This window comes from Rattus rattus, chromosome 13 (assembly GCF_011064425.1).
Source record: "Rattus rattus isolate New Zealand chromosome 13, Rrattus_CSIRO_v1, whole genome shotgun sequence".
NCBI lineage: Eukaryota > Metazoa > Chordata > Mammalia > Rodentia > Muridae > Rattus > Rattus rattus.
This window is the reverse complement of record NC_046166.1, coordinates 13,994,454-14,015,299: the sequence shown is the minus strand read 5'-3', so window position 1 is coordinate 14,015,299 and position 20,846 is coordinate 13,994,454. Positions and strand designations below refer to the sequence as shown.

At 50.9% G+C, this 20,846-nt stretch overlaps 1 protein-coding gene across 1 annotated transcript; it reads right to left on the bottom strand.

Moving 5' to 3' along the window:
• Nucleotides 1-183: 183 nt before the first annotated feature.
• On the bottom strand, nucleotides 184-20,522 carry Rab8a (RAB8A, member RAS oncogene family). The gene is made up of 8 exons (XM_032918859.1): nucleotides 20,355-20,522; nucleotides 12,805-12,865; nucleotides 10,196-10,256; nucleotides 6,930-7,007; nucleotides 5,553-5,642; nucleotides 5,104-5,169; nucleotides 3,793-3,843; nucleotides 184-1,302 (listed from the first exon to the last, which is right to left on the bottom strand). The coding sequence occupies exons 1-8, from the start codon at nucleotides 20,476-20,478 to the stop codon at nucleotides 1,210-1,212; spliced, it is 624 nt and encodes a 207-aa protein (XP_032774750.1). The 5' UTR covers nucleotides 20,479-20,522; the 3' UTR covers nucleotides 184-1,209.
• Nucleotides 20,523-20,846: the final 324 nt, after the last annotated feature.

The window sequence follows — 20,846 nt, the reverse complement described above, 5'->3', positions numbered from 1 at the left end:
CTGAGCCACCTCTGCTGGCCCCAGGCCATTTTTTTCTAAAAGCCATCTAACCTGCTACCAATCACAGCCACCTGGTGGTCTGGGCAGGCAGCACTGCTTCCCTTTAAATACACTTTAATCTGACTTTCTGAGTGCGCTGGTCAGCGTAAACATGGTACATCAGAGACTCCAGGGGAGGGCGGATGACTATTGCTGGTACGTTGGTTTTAATTTCAAAAAAGGGAGAGATTTTGATGCTGACAGCTTGACTGACAGCAGCGTCGGGGAAGGGTTAGAGTAAAAAGGAAGGTGCTCTCAGATGACACCCCTTCCACAGGACATCTGGTCCCAATCAGTCTTTCCAGGAGGACAGAGCTGTCACAACACAACCGGGTGAAGACTGCAGGGTAGCACTGTGCCATGGAATGCTTGTCTGGGTCTCAGGGACCAGGTGCCCTGTGGGCGCAGGGCAACCACGCTGGTTCTGAATCTCCCAGGTATGCTGCTAGAAAATCAATGACAGAATCATTTCATGGTGTTAGGAATCTGAAAAAATAAAAAATCATCTTAGCTAGAAAAGGAACATCCGATTAGAGCCAGGCAGAGGAGGAGAAGATGAGGGAGCCGGTTTTGGGGCCCACTGAGGCAGTGGGTCATGGGAGAGTGGTGGTGATGTCACCTCAGTCTGGACTGCAGACTCCCATCCTGCTCTGGTCATGGGAGCCAGCCACTTCTTCCAAAGTCCTCTAAGTGGGCTTTCCTTAGTTTGTGCTTCCCTTTGGTTTGACACGTAAGGAGACAGTGGACAAGGTTGTCACTTGTCCACAACTGAGAACGGGTGAAGGCAGGTGCCAGGCTTGGCCCTCAGTGGCCCTGGTGGTGGTGCTTGGAGTATGGGGCCAGGCAGGCTGGGCACTGCCACTGACCTCCCTTCTGTGGTGGAGGGGCAGAAGGCTGGAGATGGAGGCTGCCTTGCCCCAACCCACCTCTCTCCATCTATGGCAATGCGGCAGGGGACGGATAGGCCTGACTGGCAGATGACACAGGAAAAACAGCAAAATTCTAACTTGGTCCATCTCTGAAGGTGGAAAAGATCAGACGGTTACTAAAATAATCAATTTCTCAATTGAGTCCGGGCAGCTGTGTCCGAGCATCGGAGGTGGAAGCTCGCCCGGGGCAGGCACAGTCAGCTGGGCTGAGCGCAGGCTCAAATGGGCAGAGACCTTGTCCTCACAGGAGACTGCACCGGAAGAAGCTGGTCCTCTTCTGCTGCTCCACTGTGATCTTGACTCCATGGCTGCTCCCCTGCGGGCTGTTCCCTTCCTGAAGTCACAAGTTTGCCTTGTTACTTACTGTGGATGTGAGCTCTACCTACTACCCATAAACAGCTGTCAGTCAAGCAGTCTGCCCATGACTGTCCATCCATGACCCCAGATCCAATCACCTACTAGCCAGCTAGCCATCATCTCTCTATCCCCCGCTGTTCAACCATCCCGTGCTAACCACCTGACTACCCACCATTACCCATGCACTCATCCGCTGTACATCTATTCGTCTACTCCATCTCCTTTGAGTCACTACCCACCCATGCAATCCCCACCTACCCATCGTCACCCTTCCCACTCCTCTACGATTGATCACATCACTCAAACTCTGGCAGCCGTTCACCCTCATAATCACCCACCCTCTTCCAAAGGCAGCCCACTGTCTCTCGACAGATCATTCACCTTCCACAGCCCTCAACTGCCTTCATCTGCTTTTCACCATCCCCCAGGCTGCCGCCCTTTCCCTTTCCTCCCCGCCAACCTCCAGCCACCTCTCCCCAAACTGTTGTTTCCTGCTCCACTGGGTATTGATGAGGACCTCATAGATGCTGGTCAAGTGCTCTCCCACTGAGCCACATCCTCCAGCGGCACAAGCCATTGACCGTGCTCTCTCCTCTGCTCCTCCTTCCTCCCTGCCTCCTTCCCACCTATCTATGCTAAACACCCCTAGCATCCACCATGCAGACAGACAAGGGTCAGGGAGACAGTGTCCTTCAGGGACCAGGAGGCCTGGGCTTAGCGTTTCCTGCCTCTTGTACTCCAGCGGTACAAGGTCAACCCGCTGCTAGGAACACAGGACCTAAACTCTAGTCTTTTTCTTACAAAGAAAGCTTTTAAAAATCAGATTCACTTATTTATGTGTGTGAGCGTGTGCAGGTCAGAAGACAACTTGTATGAATCAGTTCTTTTCCTTACTGTGTAGGTTGGGGTCACTGAGCTGTGGCTGCCCCTGCCTGGTACACAGGTTTATGGGGAAGCTGCTGTTGAGATGTAAGCATGGGGAGATGTCACGAGGCCACCTTGTGCCTCACTGGCCGCTCACCGCCCAGATGAACGTGTGGGTGACCTGTAGGGCAGGCTATTTCACACACACTGCTGGGTGGTCATGTCATCAAAGAGCCCCAGGGCTAACCATGCTCTCTGATTTCCAGTCACACAGGTAGGTCTGGGGAAGGGCAGGTGCTCCTCAGGGGCAGGATTGCACAGCTCAAGCTGGGCACCAGTGGCGTTTGCAGAGGACCTGGGTTAGATTCCCAGCACCCATGAGGTACAGCTACAACTGTCTGTGCCTCCAGCCTCTCAGGTATCAGCGTACATGTGCCCTCCCCAAAAAAACCTTTAAAAAACACTAAGGTGCCAGGCATGGAGGTGCACATCTTTTTTTTTTTTTTTTTTTTTTTTTTTTTTGAGCTGGGGGACCGAACCCAGGGCCTTGGCGCTTCCTAGGTGGCGCTCTACCACTGAGCTAAATCCCCAGCCCGGAGGTGCACATCTTTAACCCTAGCACCCAGGAGGCAGAGACAGGCAGATCTCTGTGAGTTTAAGGATAGCCTAATCTACACGGGGAGTTACAGGCCAGCCAGAGCCATATTCAGAGACCATAAATTAAGTAAGTAAGAAAGTAGTAAGTATGTATGTAAGAAAGTAAGTAGCGGGGTTGGGGATTTAGCTCAGTGGTAGAGCATTTGCCTAGCAAGCGCAAGGCCCTGGGTTCAGTCCCCAGCTCTGAAAAAAAAAAAAGAAAAAAAAAAAAAAAAAAAAAAAAAAAAAAAAAAAAAAAAAGTAGTAAGTATGTAAAGTAGTAAGTATGTAAGTAGTATGTAAGAAGTATGTAAGAAAGTATGTAAAGTATGTAAGAAGTATGTAAGAAAGTATGTAAATAGTATGTAAGTAAGAAGTAAGTATGTAAGAAAGTATGTAAGTAAGTAGTAAGTATGTACGTAAGTAAGAAAGTATATAAGTATGTAAGTAAGTAGTAAGTATGTATGTAAGTATGTAAGTAAGTAGTAAGTATGTATGTAAGTATGTAAGTAAGTAGTTAAGTATGTATGTAAGTATGTAAGTAAGTAGTAAGTATGTATGTAAGTATGTAAGTAAGTAGTAAGGAAGTAAGTAGTAAGTATGTATGTAAGAAAGTTTCAGGGTGGGAGAGATAGGAGGGTCCCAAGGCAGAGACCCTGTCTCAAAAACTAAGGTGTGGGGGTTGGGGATTTAGCTCAGTGGTAGAGCGCTTGCCTAGGAAGCGCAAGGGTTTGGTCCCCAGCTCCGAGAAAAAAAAAAAAAACCTAAGGTGGGAATCTAGTGAAGGACACAGACAGTGACTTCTGGCTGCCATTTGCACACATACACGCATGCAGACAGACAGACAGACAGACACACACACACACACACACACACACGGTATATCTGGGCAGTGATGTGCTGCCTTGGCCAAGGATGCCGCATCCTACAAAACCCCGCATGGAGACTAGGAAGGACCTGGACTCACCAATTTTTTGTCCATTTTTGCTTTGATATCCCTGGCGAGAGTGAAAAATGCCTGTGGGAAGAGTAGGCGGTCAGTGCCCTTTGGTGGAGGGAAGTTGTTGGCCAGAGGGAAGGGAGGCCTTCCAGCCAGCATTTCCCCCTGTCCCCAGTCAGGCCCCCATCTGTCACCCTCTATGGAACACCTCAGAACAAAGGCCTGATGGTGGCCATCTCCCCCAGACCGACAATCCTGTGAACACGAGCTGGCATTATACTCAGTTGGCCCTTGACACGGAGGCTCACAGACCATGTCATTTGCCCAAGGGTATTGAGTGGTTAAGGGTTCAGAAGGGTCTGGGAGGAGTATCTATCAGGGCTGTGTTCTGTCCATGCCAATCCCTCCTTTTTTAAAAATTATTTTGGAGAGGTTCTCTTGTAGGCTGGCCTTAGACGCCTAGAGCTGAGCATGACCTAAACCTCCTGTTTGTTCTGCCCCCAACCCCAAAACCGGGACAACAGGTATCACTATCCAGCCTGATTCCTCCTCTCAAAAAACAGCTACAAATTCAGTCTACAAATGTCTGCTGCCCCAGGGAGGGGACATTCTGAGGCAGGATGGATTTAGCATCTCCATGCAGCGTTGGCGACCTGGAAAGTGGGGCCAGGAGTGCATGGAGGGGTTGCTCATGGGTGGGAGCAGTGGGCTGGCCTGGGCAGGGGAAGAAGAATCTGAATGCAGGAAAGGATTGTAGCAAAGGCTGGGGAGGGCAGGCCCAAGTGGCTTATGGGAGGAGTATGGGTGAATGGAAATGAACAGGACAAGGGCCTTGGCCACTGTCCTCTGGGTACCTTGTGGAGTGATGTGGGTGATTTAGCTTCCCCCTCTCACCACGGTCTTGATGTGTAGCCAAGGCTGGCCTCAGCGATTCTGCATCAGCCTCTTGAGAGCTGGGATTACAGGTAGCTCTGCAGGCCTGTTTTGAGTGTCACTAGGGCAGTATGGGACAAGTTGAGGGCCAGGCACCAGGCTGGCACTGCCTTGGGGACAGCATAAGGATTAGGGCATAGCACTGGGACCTGGATCCTCACTGGGGATGTGAATTAGTAGCGTGGCTGAGAAAAAAACAGCTGGGTCTAGGTACTGGAATCTGAGCTTTGATTCCCTCATTTGTTGAGTTAGTGAGAATGTGTCCTGAGTGCCCAACAGAGGGCGCCCTGAACCAGAGGCCAATCCTGGATCCTCCAGGTTGACTCTTCCAAAGGAAAGCCCCTCCCGCCCTGAAGCACTAATCCCACAAGCCCATGGCTCCCTGCAGGAGTGGACTGGACTCACGTTCTCCACATTGATGTTGGCCTTCGCGCTGGTCTCCATGAACTTGATCCCATAGTCGAGTGCCAGCTGTAATGGAGGCGACACATGGGCACAGTGTGAACTCCCCCAGTTTCCTAAGGAATGGAAACTGGGGTGGGTTGCAACCATGCTCAAGCTAAGGGTGTTACCTCCCCAAGTGGGGAGGGAGCTAAGGAGAGGAATGTGGCATGGCCTAAGCCAGCTCTGTTCCGTGCTCTGTGATGCCAGTTGTGCCTGGCCTAGCTTGGTTCCGGTGACAAGATCAGGGCTCACTGCCAAGCTCTCATTGCTAGCCACGGGCAACCTCGTCCTGCCTGGGGTTATCACCTCACAAGGGTCTCTCCATCTCCGGTGAGTCAGGATTGAAAAGACTAGGAAGGAACACCCCAAGCTGTAGAGGATCATGAGGGGCCCCCTGGGGCAGCACCCACCTTTTCTCCCCGTTCCTTGGACACCTGCCTCTTGTCGTTCACATCACACTTATTCCCCAGTATCATCTTCTCCACATCTGCAGAGGCATGCTGAAGAGGACAGGGTAGATCAGGGTCAAAGTGCAAGGTAGGGCATGGACTGCCTGGTGGCTGGCAGCTCATGTCCTTAGTTGTCGAACACTTCTTGACTGTGCAAATAGCTTGCAGGGATCATGGTCACCAGCTTCAGAGGCATGACTCCCAGGGCAGATACTGAGAGACCTGACCCATGCCCAGCTGTTCTATGTTAGCTTGTGAGCAATCACATGGATACACCACACCATGGCACATGCACACACCGTGTGGGGGACAACTTGGAGTCAGATGTCTCCTTCCACGATCTGGGTTCTAGGAACTGAACTGGGGCTATCAGGCTTGCTGGCAAGTGCCTCTACCCACTGAACAACTAACTAGCCAGCCTAAGTCCCAACGCCTGCTTGGATCTGTCAACTCTCTTCTCTCTCTTGTTCTAGAAACAAGGCTGTGCCTAGAACAGCCAAGACGTCCTGCTAAGTTCTTGCTGAGTGCCCAGGCGTCGTGGCTCAGCTCTGACTTCTCTCCTAGAGATGGCTCACTCTTCAGCCCCTTCAGCAGCTCCGTAGTAGAAGGGACCATGCTTCCCAAAGGAGAGAACATCAGAGAGCAGCTCTGCTGTGAGGGGGACTCGTTCTTTGCCCCCTGCCACACTTCCTGTCTGCCAAAGGATCACTCAGGGCGTCACCAAAGCCAAAGCCAGGACTCCTCTTTTGACCAAGGTGGCTTCTACAGTCAGGGCAGAGAACTGGTCCCAACACAAGTCCAAAGCAATTGCTTGTAAACAAAGGGCTTGCCTCTCTGCCTGGCCTGGGTGCTCACCAGTCTTGGGTCCAGCGTGACAAGTGCTCCTTTGTGATTTTGTAGACAGGTGAAGTTCTTAACAACTTAGACCCAATGCCCCACCTGCTTAGTCATCAGGGCCGCAGGTGGAGCTGGCCAGGAGGGAATGGCTGTGGCTAGCACCTGAACAACTGGACAGAGGACAGAGTTGGCTTTGGGAGGGGAGGCTGGGCCGCCTGCCTCCTTGTCCTTCCACAATTCAGGGTCTCGTTCTATGACCACCTGTTGAGTGAATGTGTACTTGGACAGGCTCACACCCTGTTGCACAGCAGCTCAAAGTGTTTGAGCCAAATGCTCATGTGACCCTAAGCAGAAATGATCGCAAGAGCAGCCAAATAGCACTGTGTGGCTTCTCAGCCAATGATTTCAGGTGGAAAGCAGATGTCTTGGCCCCATTCCTCTCTCTTTGCCTGTCCCCCAGGTTCTAGGCTCTTAGGAGAGGAAGCAAAAGGGCACCCTCACCTCCTCAATGTTCCGAATCCAATTCCGGATGTTGTCGAAGGACTTCTCATTGGTAATGTCGTAGACCAGCATGATACCCTGAGGGAAGAGAGAGAGAGAGGCATGGGCTTTGAGGGTCTACAGGGAAGGCACTGAACCCATCAGGACTGGGTGTGGCCACTGCTGGAGATGACCACTGTCCCGGCTAGCCAGTCAGCTGTCATCTTCTCTACCTCCATGGTGGCCTTTCTGACTCCCAAGCTATACCTTGCCACATTCTGTAATGAGCCTTGCTGGTTTCCTGAGCCAGCAGAAACATGGGCCTGGACCCCCATAGGCCTCCAGACTCAACCAGTGCCTCTTCACGATACCTGGTGTCAGATCTACTATGTGCTTGGCTTACAGCAGCAGGGACCTGCGGCTGGGCTGTGTATTCAAGCCCTGCCCTAGGAGGGTCGGGGCCCCACTATCTCTGACCTCCATGTGCCTTCTAGTGATTCAGAGCTGAGATCTGCTTTCTGAAGAGACCAAGATAAGTGGTCTTTCCAGATCCCTCATGAATGTGAGGGGACATCTAACAGAGTTCCACAGATCCAAAAGGCCTAAAAAGCAGCCTCAGCCCAGCCTAACTCTACCGACCCACTGCTACTATAAAGGAGAAACAGGCTTTGTGATTAAGATGGAAATCCCTGAGTGCTGGCTCATGCTTGAAATCATAATACTCAGAGGCTGAGGCAAGAGGACTACTGCAAGTTAAAATCAGCCTAGGCTAACTGTAGATCCTGTCACAGACAGACAGACAGACGTACGCACGCACACACACAGCCCCAGAGGACACTGAATCAGAGAGCAACCCCTCTGACAGTCCAGTTCAGCTCTGGGTTTCCTTATGTGGCTTCAGGAGGGTCTGTGTGTACTCGTGTGTACGTGTATAGGCCAGAAGAGAGTCTGCAGGAGTCTTGGCCTGGGTTTCCTACATGATGCCTACAGAGGCTCAGTTGGTGGCACTATCACAAGGTCCACAGAGAACCAAGCACTGTGCATTTCCAGGCCCCTAGCTGGCTGAAGCCGAGGCCCTGCTTGCCCCTCTTCCTCAGGCATCCATTACAGGGGGCAGTCTTGTGTAGAATGCAGCAGCCCATCTCTAAGGCTGTCCACTTTTGCCATGGAAAAGGAATGACCAGCAGGGGAATAGGTCAATGGCAGGCCTGTGTCAGAACATGGGTTCCATTCCCATCCCTGAAACCAGAACCAAATCAAAACAAAGTAACATGGGGTGTCAGGCATGTGAGCTGTCACTAGTCTGAGCAAGCTATAACTAATAATTCCCTAATTTTAGCACTCAAGAGGCTGATGCGGACTCACTACAAGTCTGAGGTACAGAGATGGCGCTAAGAGAAAAATCAGCCTGGGCGTGACAGTGCTTGCCTTTAATAGCAATATGCAGGGGAAGGGAGGGCCAGGCAGGTCTCGAGTTCAAAACCAAGCTAGTCTACACAGTGAGCTCCAGGCCAGCTAGGGCTACACAGTGACACCTACCTCAAAACAACAACAAAACAGAAGTCTGGGCTGGGCATGTAGCTCAGCTGGCGGGGCATTTGCCTGGAATGCACAACACCCTGGGTTCTATCGTTGGTTCCTCGTAAACCAGACATGATTTACATGTATGCAAGGTGGTACAGACCTGTCATCCTAGCACACAGGAGGCTGAGGCAGAAGGATCAGAAGTTCCAGGCCAGACTAAGCTACACAGTGAGAATATGTTTCATCAAAACAGTACTGAAGGAGATTGCCACCATCTTGGTGCTGGTTCGGGAACAGCCAGTGAATCTGTATGTGAACTCGGGCTGGACTGCCAAGTCTCGGGTCCTGTCCACACCTGTACTCAGCAGGGCACAGCCATGATCAAGGAGATACCAGGCTAAGATTGAGGGTGCTATCAGTCATGGAGGTGGGGGCTTAGGGGGACTATCTGAGTCTGGAGAAGTCCAAATAGCTCTCTCCAGAGGACAGAGGTACCCCAGACCTCAGTGCTCTTGAGGGGCAAAATAAGATTAATTTTAACAAAGACGCTAAGGTTGCAGACCATAGGGTTGAGTTTCCAATATTGGCTGCCCTTCCTGGATGCTCTGAGTACTTAATCTAATGTCACTATTCATGCCTGTCGCTCCCAGGCTCCTCAGGTGTCCCCATGAGTTCTCAGGCATCAGGCCTGCACAAGAACTGAGACTCACACTGTGCTCACGTATGGACATCGTGCTAGGAAGAACTGGGAGAACTGGGCCTGTGGCCCTAAATGGCAGGTTAGGCTACAGAAGGCACGGGTGGTAGAAAGGAACTCTGGGTAGTAGCCATTTGTTTTCCCAGGAACATGGGGACATTTCTGAGAGGTGGTAGGCTGGCTGGGAGATGACCCAGGTCTGGGCAGGACCCAAGTGGTTCCTCCTGCCTCCTTTGTTCCTTCATGCCCTGTTTTGCATAGTGTCACCCTGGGACCTTGTCCTTTCCTGATGTCTCCCAACCCCTCTCTACAGGGAACATATGTGGGGTGAGTTTGCTAGTACAGGCCCAGGTGGAAGACGGAACGGTGATAATCCCAAGTAAGTCCAGCCATCAAGTTGTTCTAGTAAATTCCACAGCACCAGGGCCTCTCTGGAGGCTGAGGCTTATCTTCACCTGAGGGCTGGGTTTCCTGGTGCTCCTCTCATCCTCTCGTCCCTACACTGGGTCTGAGGTCTGGAGGGGGACCGGCTGTGATGTATATGGAGATAGTGTTTCAGGGAGCTGGTCAGGGCACACTGACCTCTTTTAAAAAGAGTGGGAACACAGGCTGTCTCTGCAAGACACAAAGGTTGGCCAGGTATGGCGGCACACACCTGTGATATCCTAGCCTGGGGAGGCTAAGGCAAGAAAATCGTGAGTTCCCAGCCAGCCTGGGCTACAAAGTGAGTTCTGAGATAGCCTGGTCTTATTGGCAGGTTCCAAGCCAATGAGAAGCACTCAAGAAACAATGTTGGAGGTAATCTGACCTCTGGTTTCTACACTCATGTACACACAAATACATACATACACACAACATTTTAAAAACATATAAACAAGCTGGGTGTTAAGGCAGAAGGATTTTGAGTCCCAGGCCAGCTTTGGCTACATTGTGAGTGCTAGGCCAGCCTGGGCTACATTTTGCAACTGTTTTAACAAGATGAAACAACAGTAAAAACAACAAAAGCCAAACACTCAGGACTTAGTACTGCTGCTTGTTTCCACATCAACAATAGCAAAGTCCGTACCATGGCACCCCTGTAGTAGGCTGTCGTGATTGTCCGAAACCGCTCCTGGCCGGCTGTGTCCCTAGAAACAAGGATGAAGGGTATTAGTGACACCCTTGGGCTGATGGAGTTCTCCCTTGATTCCCTCTTGCTCAGCAACAGTCCTCTCTGCTCCTGTGATTACACAGGAGGGGATGGAAGGATAGACCACAGCCCTTCCAAGGCCCCTGGACAAATGTCTCACTGGACGGCGTCTCCTCTACCCTTCCATGTATTGGCTCCCAGGCATTGTTCTGGGGTCCCTGCAGTTGATGTGAGGATGGGTTATAGTCCTGGCTGTCAGAAAGAGCAGGGTGAATTCAGGGGCTGCTGCTCCAAAGTGATTCTGTCATTACCGGCACAAAGGAGGTGGTCCCCAGGGAGGTGGCATCTGAGTTGGTGCCAGCTGGGTATATGGGGTGTGTGGCCTACAAACAAGGGTCTTTCTGAGCTTCATACCCACCTGCCATCCTGGCACTGACGAGGCCTAGGCAGGAGGACTGTGAGTTCCAGGCCAGCCTGGGACACATAGCAAGACACTGCCACAGAATAAGAAGGGACAGGGTGTGCCCTGTGGTAGTGTTTGCTTAGTACACACAGGGTCATAGGTCCATCCCTAGGCCTGGAGGAAAGTGACTTACTCAGAGGCAGACCTTTTGTCCCTGAGCCCCTGGCTCCTCTGAAGCCCTGGATGTGTGGATTCCACAGAAAGGCCCAGTGCTGACTCCGAGTCCTGCATCGTGCCTCTAATGTTTTCTCCGTCATTTTTATTGTTTTTGAGTGCCAAAACACACGCTGGAGACCTTGCAGGAGTTGGTTTTCTCCTTCTAGGTCCTGGGGATTGAGCTCAGGGTCATCAGGCTTTGCCAAAAGCACCTTTACTTGCTAAGCCACCTTGCTGGCTCCGGCACAGGGGATGGAACTCAAGTGTTCTGTATACGCTAAGGCAAGTGCTCTGCCACTGAGCCCTGCTCCCAGCTCCAACACTCTCATTCTAATGCTAGTTTTAATTCTGAGATGACTTGCTGGTGGCACTTGCAGAGAACACACGGGTGAAGAATCTTAATCGCAGTCCAAGGTAGCCTCCCAGTGACTCTTCTCTTGGCTGAGAATGCTGGGGCGCGAGGTGGAAAGGGAGAAGCTGGGGCGGGTGGCTTGGCTGGCTGGGACTGTCACTTTGGACTTGGGCACAAAGGCTGCAGTGTGGCCACTGTTGGAAGTGGAAGAGTTCTATGGGTTGTAACTTACCATGTGGCCAGGGCTGATGACCGAGCCCCGAGGACAGACTAGGATTCTCCCTCATCCAGGTTCAAGGTCTGAAGTCAGAGCAGACTAGCGAGAGATAAGGGGACCCAGGAGGCTCCCCTAGAGATACTGTCAGGCTGGGTGATGGCTCATGCTGACACTAAGGAGAACTGAGCACGCCGTCGGGGAGGGGCACCTAGGCTCTCTGCTGTTTGGTTGACACAGGTTTCCACTCTGCAGGCCACACTGCCTGGAACTTGCTGTGACCCTCTGAGCTCTGTGCCCCATGAGGGTGGGAGTGACATGTATACCCCTGCTCTTCAGTGTGACTTGGGTCTGTTTGCTCAAGGCTGTCTGAATTCAGCCTCCCAGGACGTTGGATTACTTTCCAGTCCACATCAGCGATGGGGCCCTAGATGCTCACAGTTTCCTAACTGACCCTGGCTGCTGAGGTTACCCGCAGGGCTGAGGACTTCTGGCTGCTGGGTCTGGCCTTAGCTTTAAGGTTGTTTAGGGGTTTCGGGTCCACACACCAGGAAGTGAGGCCTTGCTTCTCCTCAGGGGAGAAAACAGGAAGTGGTGTGAGGCCTTGAAAATTTGGGGTGAGGCTCTGGGCTCAGAAGGAAACCCCCAGCTGGGTGTGGTGGTGCACATTCATCAGACCAGACCCCGGGAGGCTGAGGCTAAAGACTGCAGTTTCAGGCCAGCTTGGGTCACCTGGCTAGGGAGCATGGCGAGACACTGTCACAACAAAAGAGAAAGAGGAAATTCACAGCCCAGGAGTCTCATGCTACCACCTCTGCCTACTCTTCAAGCTCTTCTCTTACCGGTTACGTCCCTCACACAAATGTTAGGCTCCAGTGGCCAGCAGAGGATGGTTACCTGGGCTGGATATGAAACTCTTATCTTCTGGGGAAAAGGACTATGTTTTTAGGGCTTGGTACTAAGGAAGTTTGCTCAGTTGGTAGTGTCCTTGCCTAGTATGCATGGGGCTCTGGGTTCACACTATCAGTGCAAAGACCAGGTGTTGTCACCTGTCATCCCAGCACTAGGAACAGGCAGGAGGGTCAGGAATTTGAAGTCACCTTTGGAAGCAGCATGTGGTGGCACACTCCTTTAATCCCAGTACTCAAGTGGCAGAGGCGAGCAGATCTCAGTGAGTTTGAGGCCTCCTGACCAACAAACATACTAAGTTCCAGGCCAGCCAGGACTATAGACAGACTATGTCTCAAACAGAAATGGAAAAGGAGGCCGTGTGTCTATGCGGAGGGACATCAACAGCTCTGCTCCCAGTGCAGAGCCCAGTGAAGGGCCATGGCTCTGGGGACACAGGCAACAGCACTCACCATATCTGCAGTTTAATCCTCTTGCCATCGAGCTCTATGGTCCTAATTTTAAAGTCAATTCCTGAAAGAAAAGGAAGAATAAAAGGTGTTATCAAAGCCAGGCCACTTCCTGGGCTGCCAGCCTCGGCTGATAACAGGGCTGTGTGGCTTCTGGAGCAGCAGCAGTATGCTGGGTCCTTGGAATCGCAGGGTCCTCTCCACAACAAAACTGGAAGCTTCTGGAAGTATCTTTCCCTGCTAGAAGCACAGCGGGGACAACAGCAGCTGGAGAGAAGCTGGGAACGGGAGATGGGCAAGGCCCCCACTTCTGCTGCCTCTGGCCCAGCCTCTCAGTGGGCATCCTAAAGCCTTCTACAGGTTGGGACCTGCCACCCCATACTGCTCTGTGCTGCCAAAGGGCCATACCCTCTCTCCCCAGTCACTGCACGGCTTCAGTTATTTACTTCCTTCTATTTTTGAGAACAGAATCTCACATAAGCAAAGCTCATGTAACCATGAATTCCTGATCCTCCCACCTCTACCTTCTGGGTGTTGGTGCTACTAGAACAATTCATCACATTGCCTTCTCCCAGTGACTCTGGTTGGAACTCCCGGCCTTGCTGTGGATGGTATGCCAACTGCTTTACCTCTGAGCTTCATCTTAAGCCCAAGGCTTATAGAGGAGACCAAGAAGGAACAGTGGGTGCTTCCAAGTCACCCTCAGGAGAGGGGACTACAGAGGGAGAGGTGGCACCATCAGGACGGGGTCTTAGGCGACTCTGGGGCAGGGCTCTGACATGTAGTTGGCAAACTATCTGTATAAAGAAAACCTGTGTATACCAGTTGTGCTGACACCCATCTATAATCCCAGCACTTAGGACGTGGAGGCAGAAAGGTCAGCAGGTCAGGATGAGCTACACAGTGAATGTGAGGCCAACCGATGTAATATCAGGTTTCAAAATCAACAAAACCCAAAACCAACCCTAACTGTAACTATACCCCAAAGTTGGCCTCAGTTCTAGAGCTGCCAGTGATCTACCAAGAGTCAGAAAGACCAGCTAATGGACCATCTATACGGTGTCATATAGCTCAGTCATGGAAGTGAATGAAAGACACACATCTACTACACGCACCACAGAAAGGCTCAAAGGCATGATGCTGAACGAGAGAAGCCAAGCAGGAAAGGCCACATATGGCGTGACTAGGCTGACAGGAAGTGTCCAGAGCAGGCAAATCCAGAGACAAGGACTATGCCTGAGGTTGCCAGGCTGGGGCACGGGGAAGAGAAAGGGCTGAGGGGCATAAGGATGCTGATGGCTTTTTTTTGGGGGGGGAGGGGGGCACACAAGGAGACGTTCTGAAATTTATCATGGTGATGGAGATGCAACTCAAAGCACAACAAAAGGCACTGAGCTGTGCACTTTAAATGGGTGGACCAATGAGATGTGAGGTAAGGTAAAGCTTTTTTTTTTTTTTTAATTAAGGGACTTGCTGCCAAGCCTAATGACTAGGTTTGATTTCTGGGACCAACATGCCACTGTCCCCCAAAGGGTCATGTATTTGAATGCTTGGTCACCAAAAAGTGATTATGTATCAGTAGGGCTCTGGCAGAGCCTCTCAGGAGACACCCATATCTGGCTCCTGTCAGCAATCACTTCTTGGCACAGCAATAGTGACTGGATCTGGTGGCTGCATATGGGATGAATCCCCAGGTGGGGCAGTCTCTGGATGACCTTTTCTTCAGTCCCTGCTTCACTTTGTCCCTATATTTTCTCCTGTAAGTATTTTGTTTTCCCTTCTAAGAAGGACTGAAGCAAAAAAAATACATAAAAATTAAAAGAAAGAAGCGAACATGTTTGAAAGGATGAAAAGGACTAGAAGGTGTGGCCTTGTTGGAGTGGGTATACTATTAGGGTCGGGCTTTGAAGTTTCAAAAGCTCACGCTAGGTCTAGCCTCTCTCCCTTGGCTTGTGGATCAGGACGGAGCTCTCCACACCATGCATGCCACCATGCTCCCTGCCAGGATAACAGACTAAACCTCTAAAACCGTAAGCCAGCTCCAATTAAATACTTTTTTTTTTTTTTTTTTTTTTTTTTTTTTTTGGGACCTGGGGACCAAACCCAGGCCTTGTGCTTCCTAGGCAAGCGCTCTACCACTGAGCTAAATCCTCAACCCCTCCAATTAAATACTTTTTAAGAGTTGCCTTGGTCACAGTGTCTTTTCACAGCAACAGAACAGTGACTAAGATAGTGGCTTCTGTGCAGCCATGTTGTCCCCTGGCATTTCCCTACAAATCCCAAGTGTCCTAGGGGCTTTCATACCTGCTCTGCTCTCTTCTGCAATGGTCTCTACTACCCCAGTCACTTGATGCCCCTCTCCTGCTCAAGTTGTTGCTCAAAGTGGCTTTGTGGGGGCCTTCATCCGCCATTACCATCCCAACACTAGACACACACACACACACACACACACACACACACACACACACACCATGATGTGCAAGAGATGCTGCTCAGGACCTTTCGCTGATGCTCAAATCCCTCTTATACCAGGACAGGTTATTTACATAGGAATTCTGGATATAGTCCATAGATTTTTTTAATATACATTTTTGGAAGGTGGGGTTGCACTTCAGGAGGCAGCTCTCTCTCTCTGTACCATGTGGGTCCCAAGAACTGAACTCAGGCTGTCAGCCCTGACTGCAAGTGCCTTTGTCTGCTGAGCCATCGCACTGGCTGCATTATTTGCAGACAGGACTTCACTGTTACATGAACTTTCCTGGAGATATGAGCAGGCGTCTGTCTATTCAAATTCTAACTCAGACCGAAGGAATAAATCCATCCAAGCTCTGATAAGCGAACCATGTAGACTTAGTCACAGGAGCATGGGGGAAGGGGATCACTGAACGTTAGCCCTCCATTGACACATGGATAGAGTCCTCTTTTTTTTTTTTTTTTTTTTTTTGGAGCTGGGGACCGAACCCAGGGCCTTGCTAGGCAAGCTCTGCTCAACACTGAGCTAAATCCCCAACCCCTAGAGTCCACTCTTAGCCTTACACACTATGTACTCTAGAACTCACTGTGACCTTGTGCTTGGGGACAGAACTACGGCATGCTGGGAGAGAGGTACAGGAGGGAGCAGCAGGCAGAGTAAGGGTCAACAGTTATCTCAGTTACTCTAGGGAAGATGGTAGTCAGGTGTGAATCTGAGACCAGCCAGGGAACAGAGGCATGGAGGAAAAGAGAGAGAAGGAGGGAGGAGTGGCTCTTACACTCAGGACAGCACTACAGCAGACTCTGCAGCCCAGGCTGACCTGGAAGCTCACAGTGATTCTCCTGCCCCAGTCACCATAGTGCCAAGATTACAAGCATGACCATGCCTGGGTCCTCTGTAGATTTTCAGTTATGTCTAGAGGAGACACGAACTACCCACTGTCCGGGTTGGCAAATGGCAGTGCCAAGAAACCCGATGACTTAAGTTTAAGTCCCAGGACCCACAGAGTGAAAATAGAAAGCCAACTCCTATAAGTTGTTGGCACACACTCCCCCAATTAAATTAATACATATTATTAAAAAAAACTTTAAAAAATCTGGGAATGGGGCTATGGTTTAGTGGCAGAGGGCTTGTTAGCCTGAACATAGGCCCAGCACCACTATAAATTGAGGTGGCGTACACATCTGTCATCCCAGCACTGGGAGTGGCAGCAGGATGTTAGGTGTTCAAAGGCAACCTTGGCTACAAATAAGTTTGAGGTTACTTGGGAGGCGGGGTGGGGGGGTGGGGGGGAATTAAGCCTAGGAGCTCTGGGGTCAGCCTGGCAACATAGCAAGTCAGTCAGTCAGTCTCTCTCTCTCTCTCTCTCTCTCTCTCTCTCTCTCTCTGGACTGGTGAGATGGCTCAGTGGATAAAGACACTTGCCACAAGCCTAAGTCTGATCCAGGACCCACATAATGGAGAGAGAGAACTGACTTCTGCCAAGTTGTCCTTTGACCTCCACACATGCACTATGGCAAGAGCACCCAACAGAAAAATGTGATTAACACTCAAAACAAATCAGGCTGTGTCTGGTAGGCCACTCACACAGCAAAATCCTGGGATCAACCCCTACACTCAATAAACTGGGTGTGCTGGTGTACCCAAGTAGTCTAGAGGAATCAGGAGTTCAAGGTCATCCTCAGCTACCTGGGGACTCAGAGGCCAGCCTGGGCTACATGAGGTCCCATCTCAATCAACAGAGAGATGGTTAGATAACACTAGTGTCTGCTGGAACAGTGAATGGCCCCGGCTTCAGAACTGACTGCAGGGTGCTGTGGGGCCAGGTTCAGACCACAGATAATTCACAGGGTCCTGTCACATGGGCACAGCTTCCAAAATCAACCACCACTCAATCCTGGTTCATTAATGAACACAGTGAAGGCAGCTGGCTTTATGTATGGATGGATGTACCTTCCTGCGTACCTTTAGGACTAGGTGGCTGGGGCACACTCTTCCAGAGCCATTCCCCAATGTGTGACACAAAAGTCCACGGTCAGTGTGTAACCAACCATAGTCACGAATCTCGCTTTGGTCTGGAGCTCTCCTGGTTTTCATTAACGCACGAATAGAGTGAGAAAATGTAAACTTTACGAGGCTCCAGAATTATAAGGCTATAACTTCAAGGTCAAGGAGAATATCTTTTCTAGAAGACAGAGGTCTGTGGGAATGTGATACTGATTCAGGGAGGGAGGAATCCTGGGTTCAAACGCCACCTCCACCTCATTGGGTGATCTTGAAAGTCACACCCACCTCACTATACAGGATGAAGCCAATCTCCTTGGGACCCTGAAGGACTAAGTGGGTTTTCTTTTTTTTTTTTTTTTCCGGAGCTGGGGACCTAACCCAGGGCCTTGCGCTTGCTAGCTCTACCACTGAGCTAAATCCCCAACCCCAGATTTTTTGTTTTGTTTGTCTGTTTTCTTTTTGAGATAGGACTTGTGTAACCCTGCCTTTCCTGGAACTCTGTAGACCAGACTGGTCTTGAACTCACAGAGATCCACCTGTCTCTGCCTCCTAAGTGGTGGCTAAGTGGGTTTTCTGACCAAGAGTTTTAATCTGGACTGGAGAGATAGCTCAGCAGTTAAGAGCACTGGCTGCTCTTCCAGAGGTCCTGAGTTCAATCCCTAGCAACCACATGGTGGCTCACAACCATCTCTAATGAGATCTGATGCCCTCTTCTGGTGTGTCTGAAGACAGTGACAATATATATATATATAATAAAAACACCTTTAAAAAAGTTTTACACCAGCCAGATGGAGATGGTCAGTGGTAAAATGTGTAGCTGACCTGTGTAGAGGCCCTTGGCTCATTCCCAGTATTTCAAAACGAAAAAGTGAACAAACATTTATGAGATGCAAAATAAGTATTATAGGTCATCGAGATGGCTCAGTGGACAAAGGTGCTTGCCACTAAGCCTGATGACTTGAGTTCAATTCCTGAGTCCTACAAGGTAGAAGGAGAAAATTGACTCCCCCAAATTGTCTTTTCACATTGGAATTTGGAAGCCAGAGGCAGATGATTTCCATGAGTTCCAGGACAGCATGGTTACATAGCTAGCCTGTCTCAAACTAACAGACCAAACCAGGGTTAGGGACACGGCTCAATCCCTGAAGTGCTTGCCACAAAAGCATGAAGATCTGTGCATGGTGGCATAAACTTACAATCCCAGCACTGGTGGGACAGAGCAAGACGGGTCCCGGAGCTTGCTAGCCAGCCTCAACACTTGGTGAGCTCAGGTTCAGTGAGAGATCCAGCAAAGACAGCTTAGTGGGTGAAGGTACTCACCCATAAACCTGACAACTTGGGATCAAACCCCAGGACCCACATAGTGGAAGGAAAAGAACAGACTTCAAAGTTGTCCTCTGACCCACACATGTGCATAAGTATGCATGTACACTCCCAATAGAATAATTTAAAAAAAATGAGGTGAAGATTGAGGAACAACCCGACGGTTACTGCATGCACACAAGAACATGTGAACACATGCATGCATGCCAAAGCAAACAAAAACACCCCCAAACCAATGTCACCATCATGGTGTTGACTAGGAAGTGTCTGAGGTCTGTGTTGAGAACAATCCAGAGGCTGTGGGTAGCTACTGTCACTTCCTGCTTGGTCCTCATCTGAGTGTTGGGCAGGGGAGCGGAGAAGCTTTACACGCACCTGTGATCAGGGGTGCCCAAACCTCTGCTTCCTCCAGACTGACAGACAGTGCCACATCTACTCTAAATAAAATTGGATCAGAGAAGGTTGCTCAACCTAGAATTCAAGCATGATGATTCCCTGTCCAGTTCCCTATACTTGACACCTGACACATGACTGTTTCAGAGTGCTGACCAGGAAGGAGATATTTAGATGGCATTAGCACATGATGGTCAGGTCAGGGAGGCAACAACTTAGTTGACATTATGTAGAAATCATCCCCTAAGTTTTCCTTTTCTTTCCAAGGCAGGGTCTCATGTAGCCCAGGCTGGCCTTGAACACTGTATTGTAGCCAAGGATGACATTGGACTCCTGATCTTCCTGCCTCCCCCTCCCTAGTGCAGTCATTACAGGTGTTCACTACCACATCTGGTTTCAGGGTGCTGGAAATGGAACCTAATCCTGACTAGGGATAAACCAGGCCTAGTGACCATTCTCTTGTTTCAGGGCCATACACCATCCAAGCCGCTCTGTTTGGCAGGATGTACTTCCAGGTAACATCTCAAAGTGAACCATGACTAGGAGGATGGTCAGCACCACTTTTGACGTCAGGTTGTGGCCGTCAAAAGCCAATTCTGCTCAACTGCGCTGTGAGGCAGCCCTGGGGGAAAGCTATTCAAAAAATGACAGGTGGTGTTCTTAGCCCAGTGATAGGGAAGTCAGTCAAGGCTCCACGTAGCCATCGCTGGTCTTAGTTTCTCTTGTCTTCCCACCGGGATGACAAGTACTGTTACCATTCCTCAGAGAGAAGGCAGGAGAGCTTTGGGATGGAGTCCTGACTTAAGTTGTAGATTAGTGGTGCTGGTCCTTTGAAGCTCTGGAACAGCTGAACCTTGGATTTTGGAGTCAGACACACCTGGGTTCAAATCTCATCCCTGATACCTGTAGACTGTGACCTTCAATGCGTGCCACACCCTCCCTCAATTTCAAATCCCCCCTCCAGCGACAGAGGATCCAACACTACAGATCTGATACTGCACATGCCAAGCGTGCCACATAAGAAACTATGCACGAGGTCAGGTGTCACCTCAATGCCTCAGTTTCCACTTTTGTAAGACGGGGATCTCCCCGGAAGGACAGTCTAGAGGTCTGCTGTGAAGACAAGAGAGTTGACAGGCGCCTGAACCCCAGCCCAGGGCAGGCTTTTCCTTAGACCGCAGCCTGCATGTCCCTGTCTGCACCTTGGTGTCCGGCGTCCCGCCAGGGTCCTGTTCTCTCCCCGGCCTCGCAACCCTCCCGGATCCTCGGCCCGAGTGGATCCCTAGTCGATCCCTCAGCCCAGCCCCACAGAGGCGCGCGCCCAGCCCGGATCCCCGGCCGCCCAAGGCCCCATTACCTATGGTAGAGATGAACGTGGAATTGAAGGCGTCCTCGGAGAAGCGGAACAGGACACAGGTCTTCCCTACCCCCGAGTCCCCGATCAGCAGCAGCTTGAACAGGTAATCGTAGGTCTTCGCCATATTACACTCTCTCCCCGACGGGAAGTACGGCCGGCGCCTCGCCACTGGCCGCTGGACCCGTCTATCATCTCAGATCCCGCCCCCTATTGGCCCCTCGCCCGCCGCGCGTCACCGAGGCCGACGCCCGCCACCCCGAGCCCCGCCTGTCGCAGGGAGCCCGGGGAAAAGAGGCGAATCCGGCGCAGAGCCGGAAGCAGTCGACCACACAGCCCATTGGTTGACGCTAAGTATAGGGAGGCTTGTTATTGGCTAGTGGCGGAGAGTCGGGGTGACGGTGTCAAATGACCGGCGATGGGTGTGGCCACATACTGACCCAGCCTTCCCATCCGCGCCTTCTTCTCAGCCCTTCAGCTTCCTGGCCCTGGCCC

What these genes read in the sequence shown, in the direction of transcription:
- Rab8a (XM_032918859.1), bottom strand. Translation starts at nt 20,478, where the DNA reads ATGGCGAAGACCTACGATTACCTGTTCAAGCTGCTGCTGATCGGGGAC. An exon ending in CACGTTCATCTCTACCATAG is followed by an intron (nt 12,866 to 20,354) that starts GTAATGGGGCCT and finishes CTTTTCTTTCAG; the next exon opens with GAATTGACTTTAAAATTAGG. An exon ending in GGATTCGGAACATTGAGGAG is followed by an intron (nt 5,643 to 6,929) that starts GTGAGGGTGCCC and finishes TGTCCTCTTCAG; the next exon opens with CATGCCTCTGCAGATGTGGA.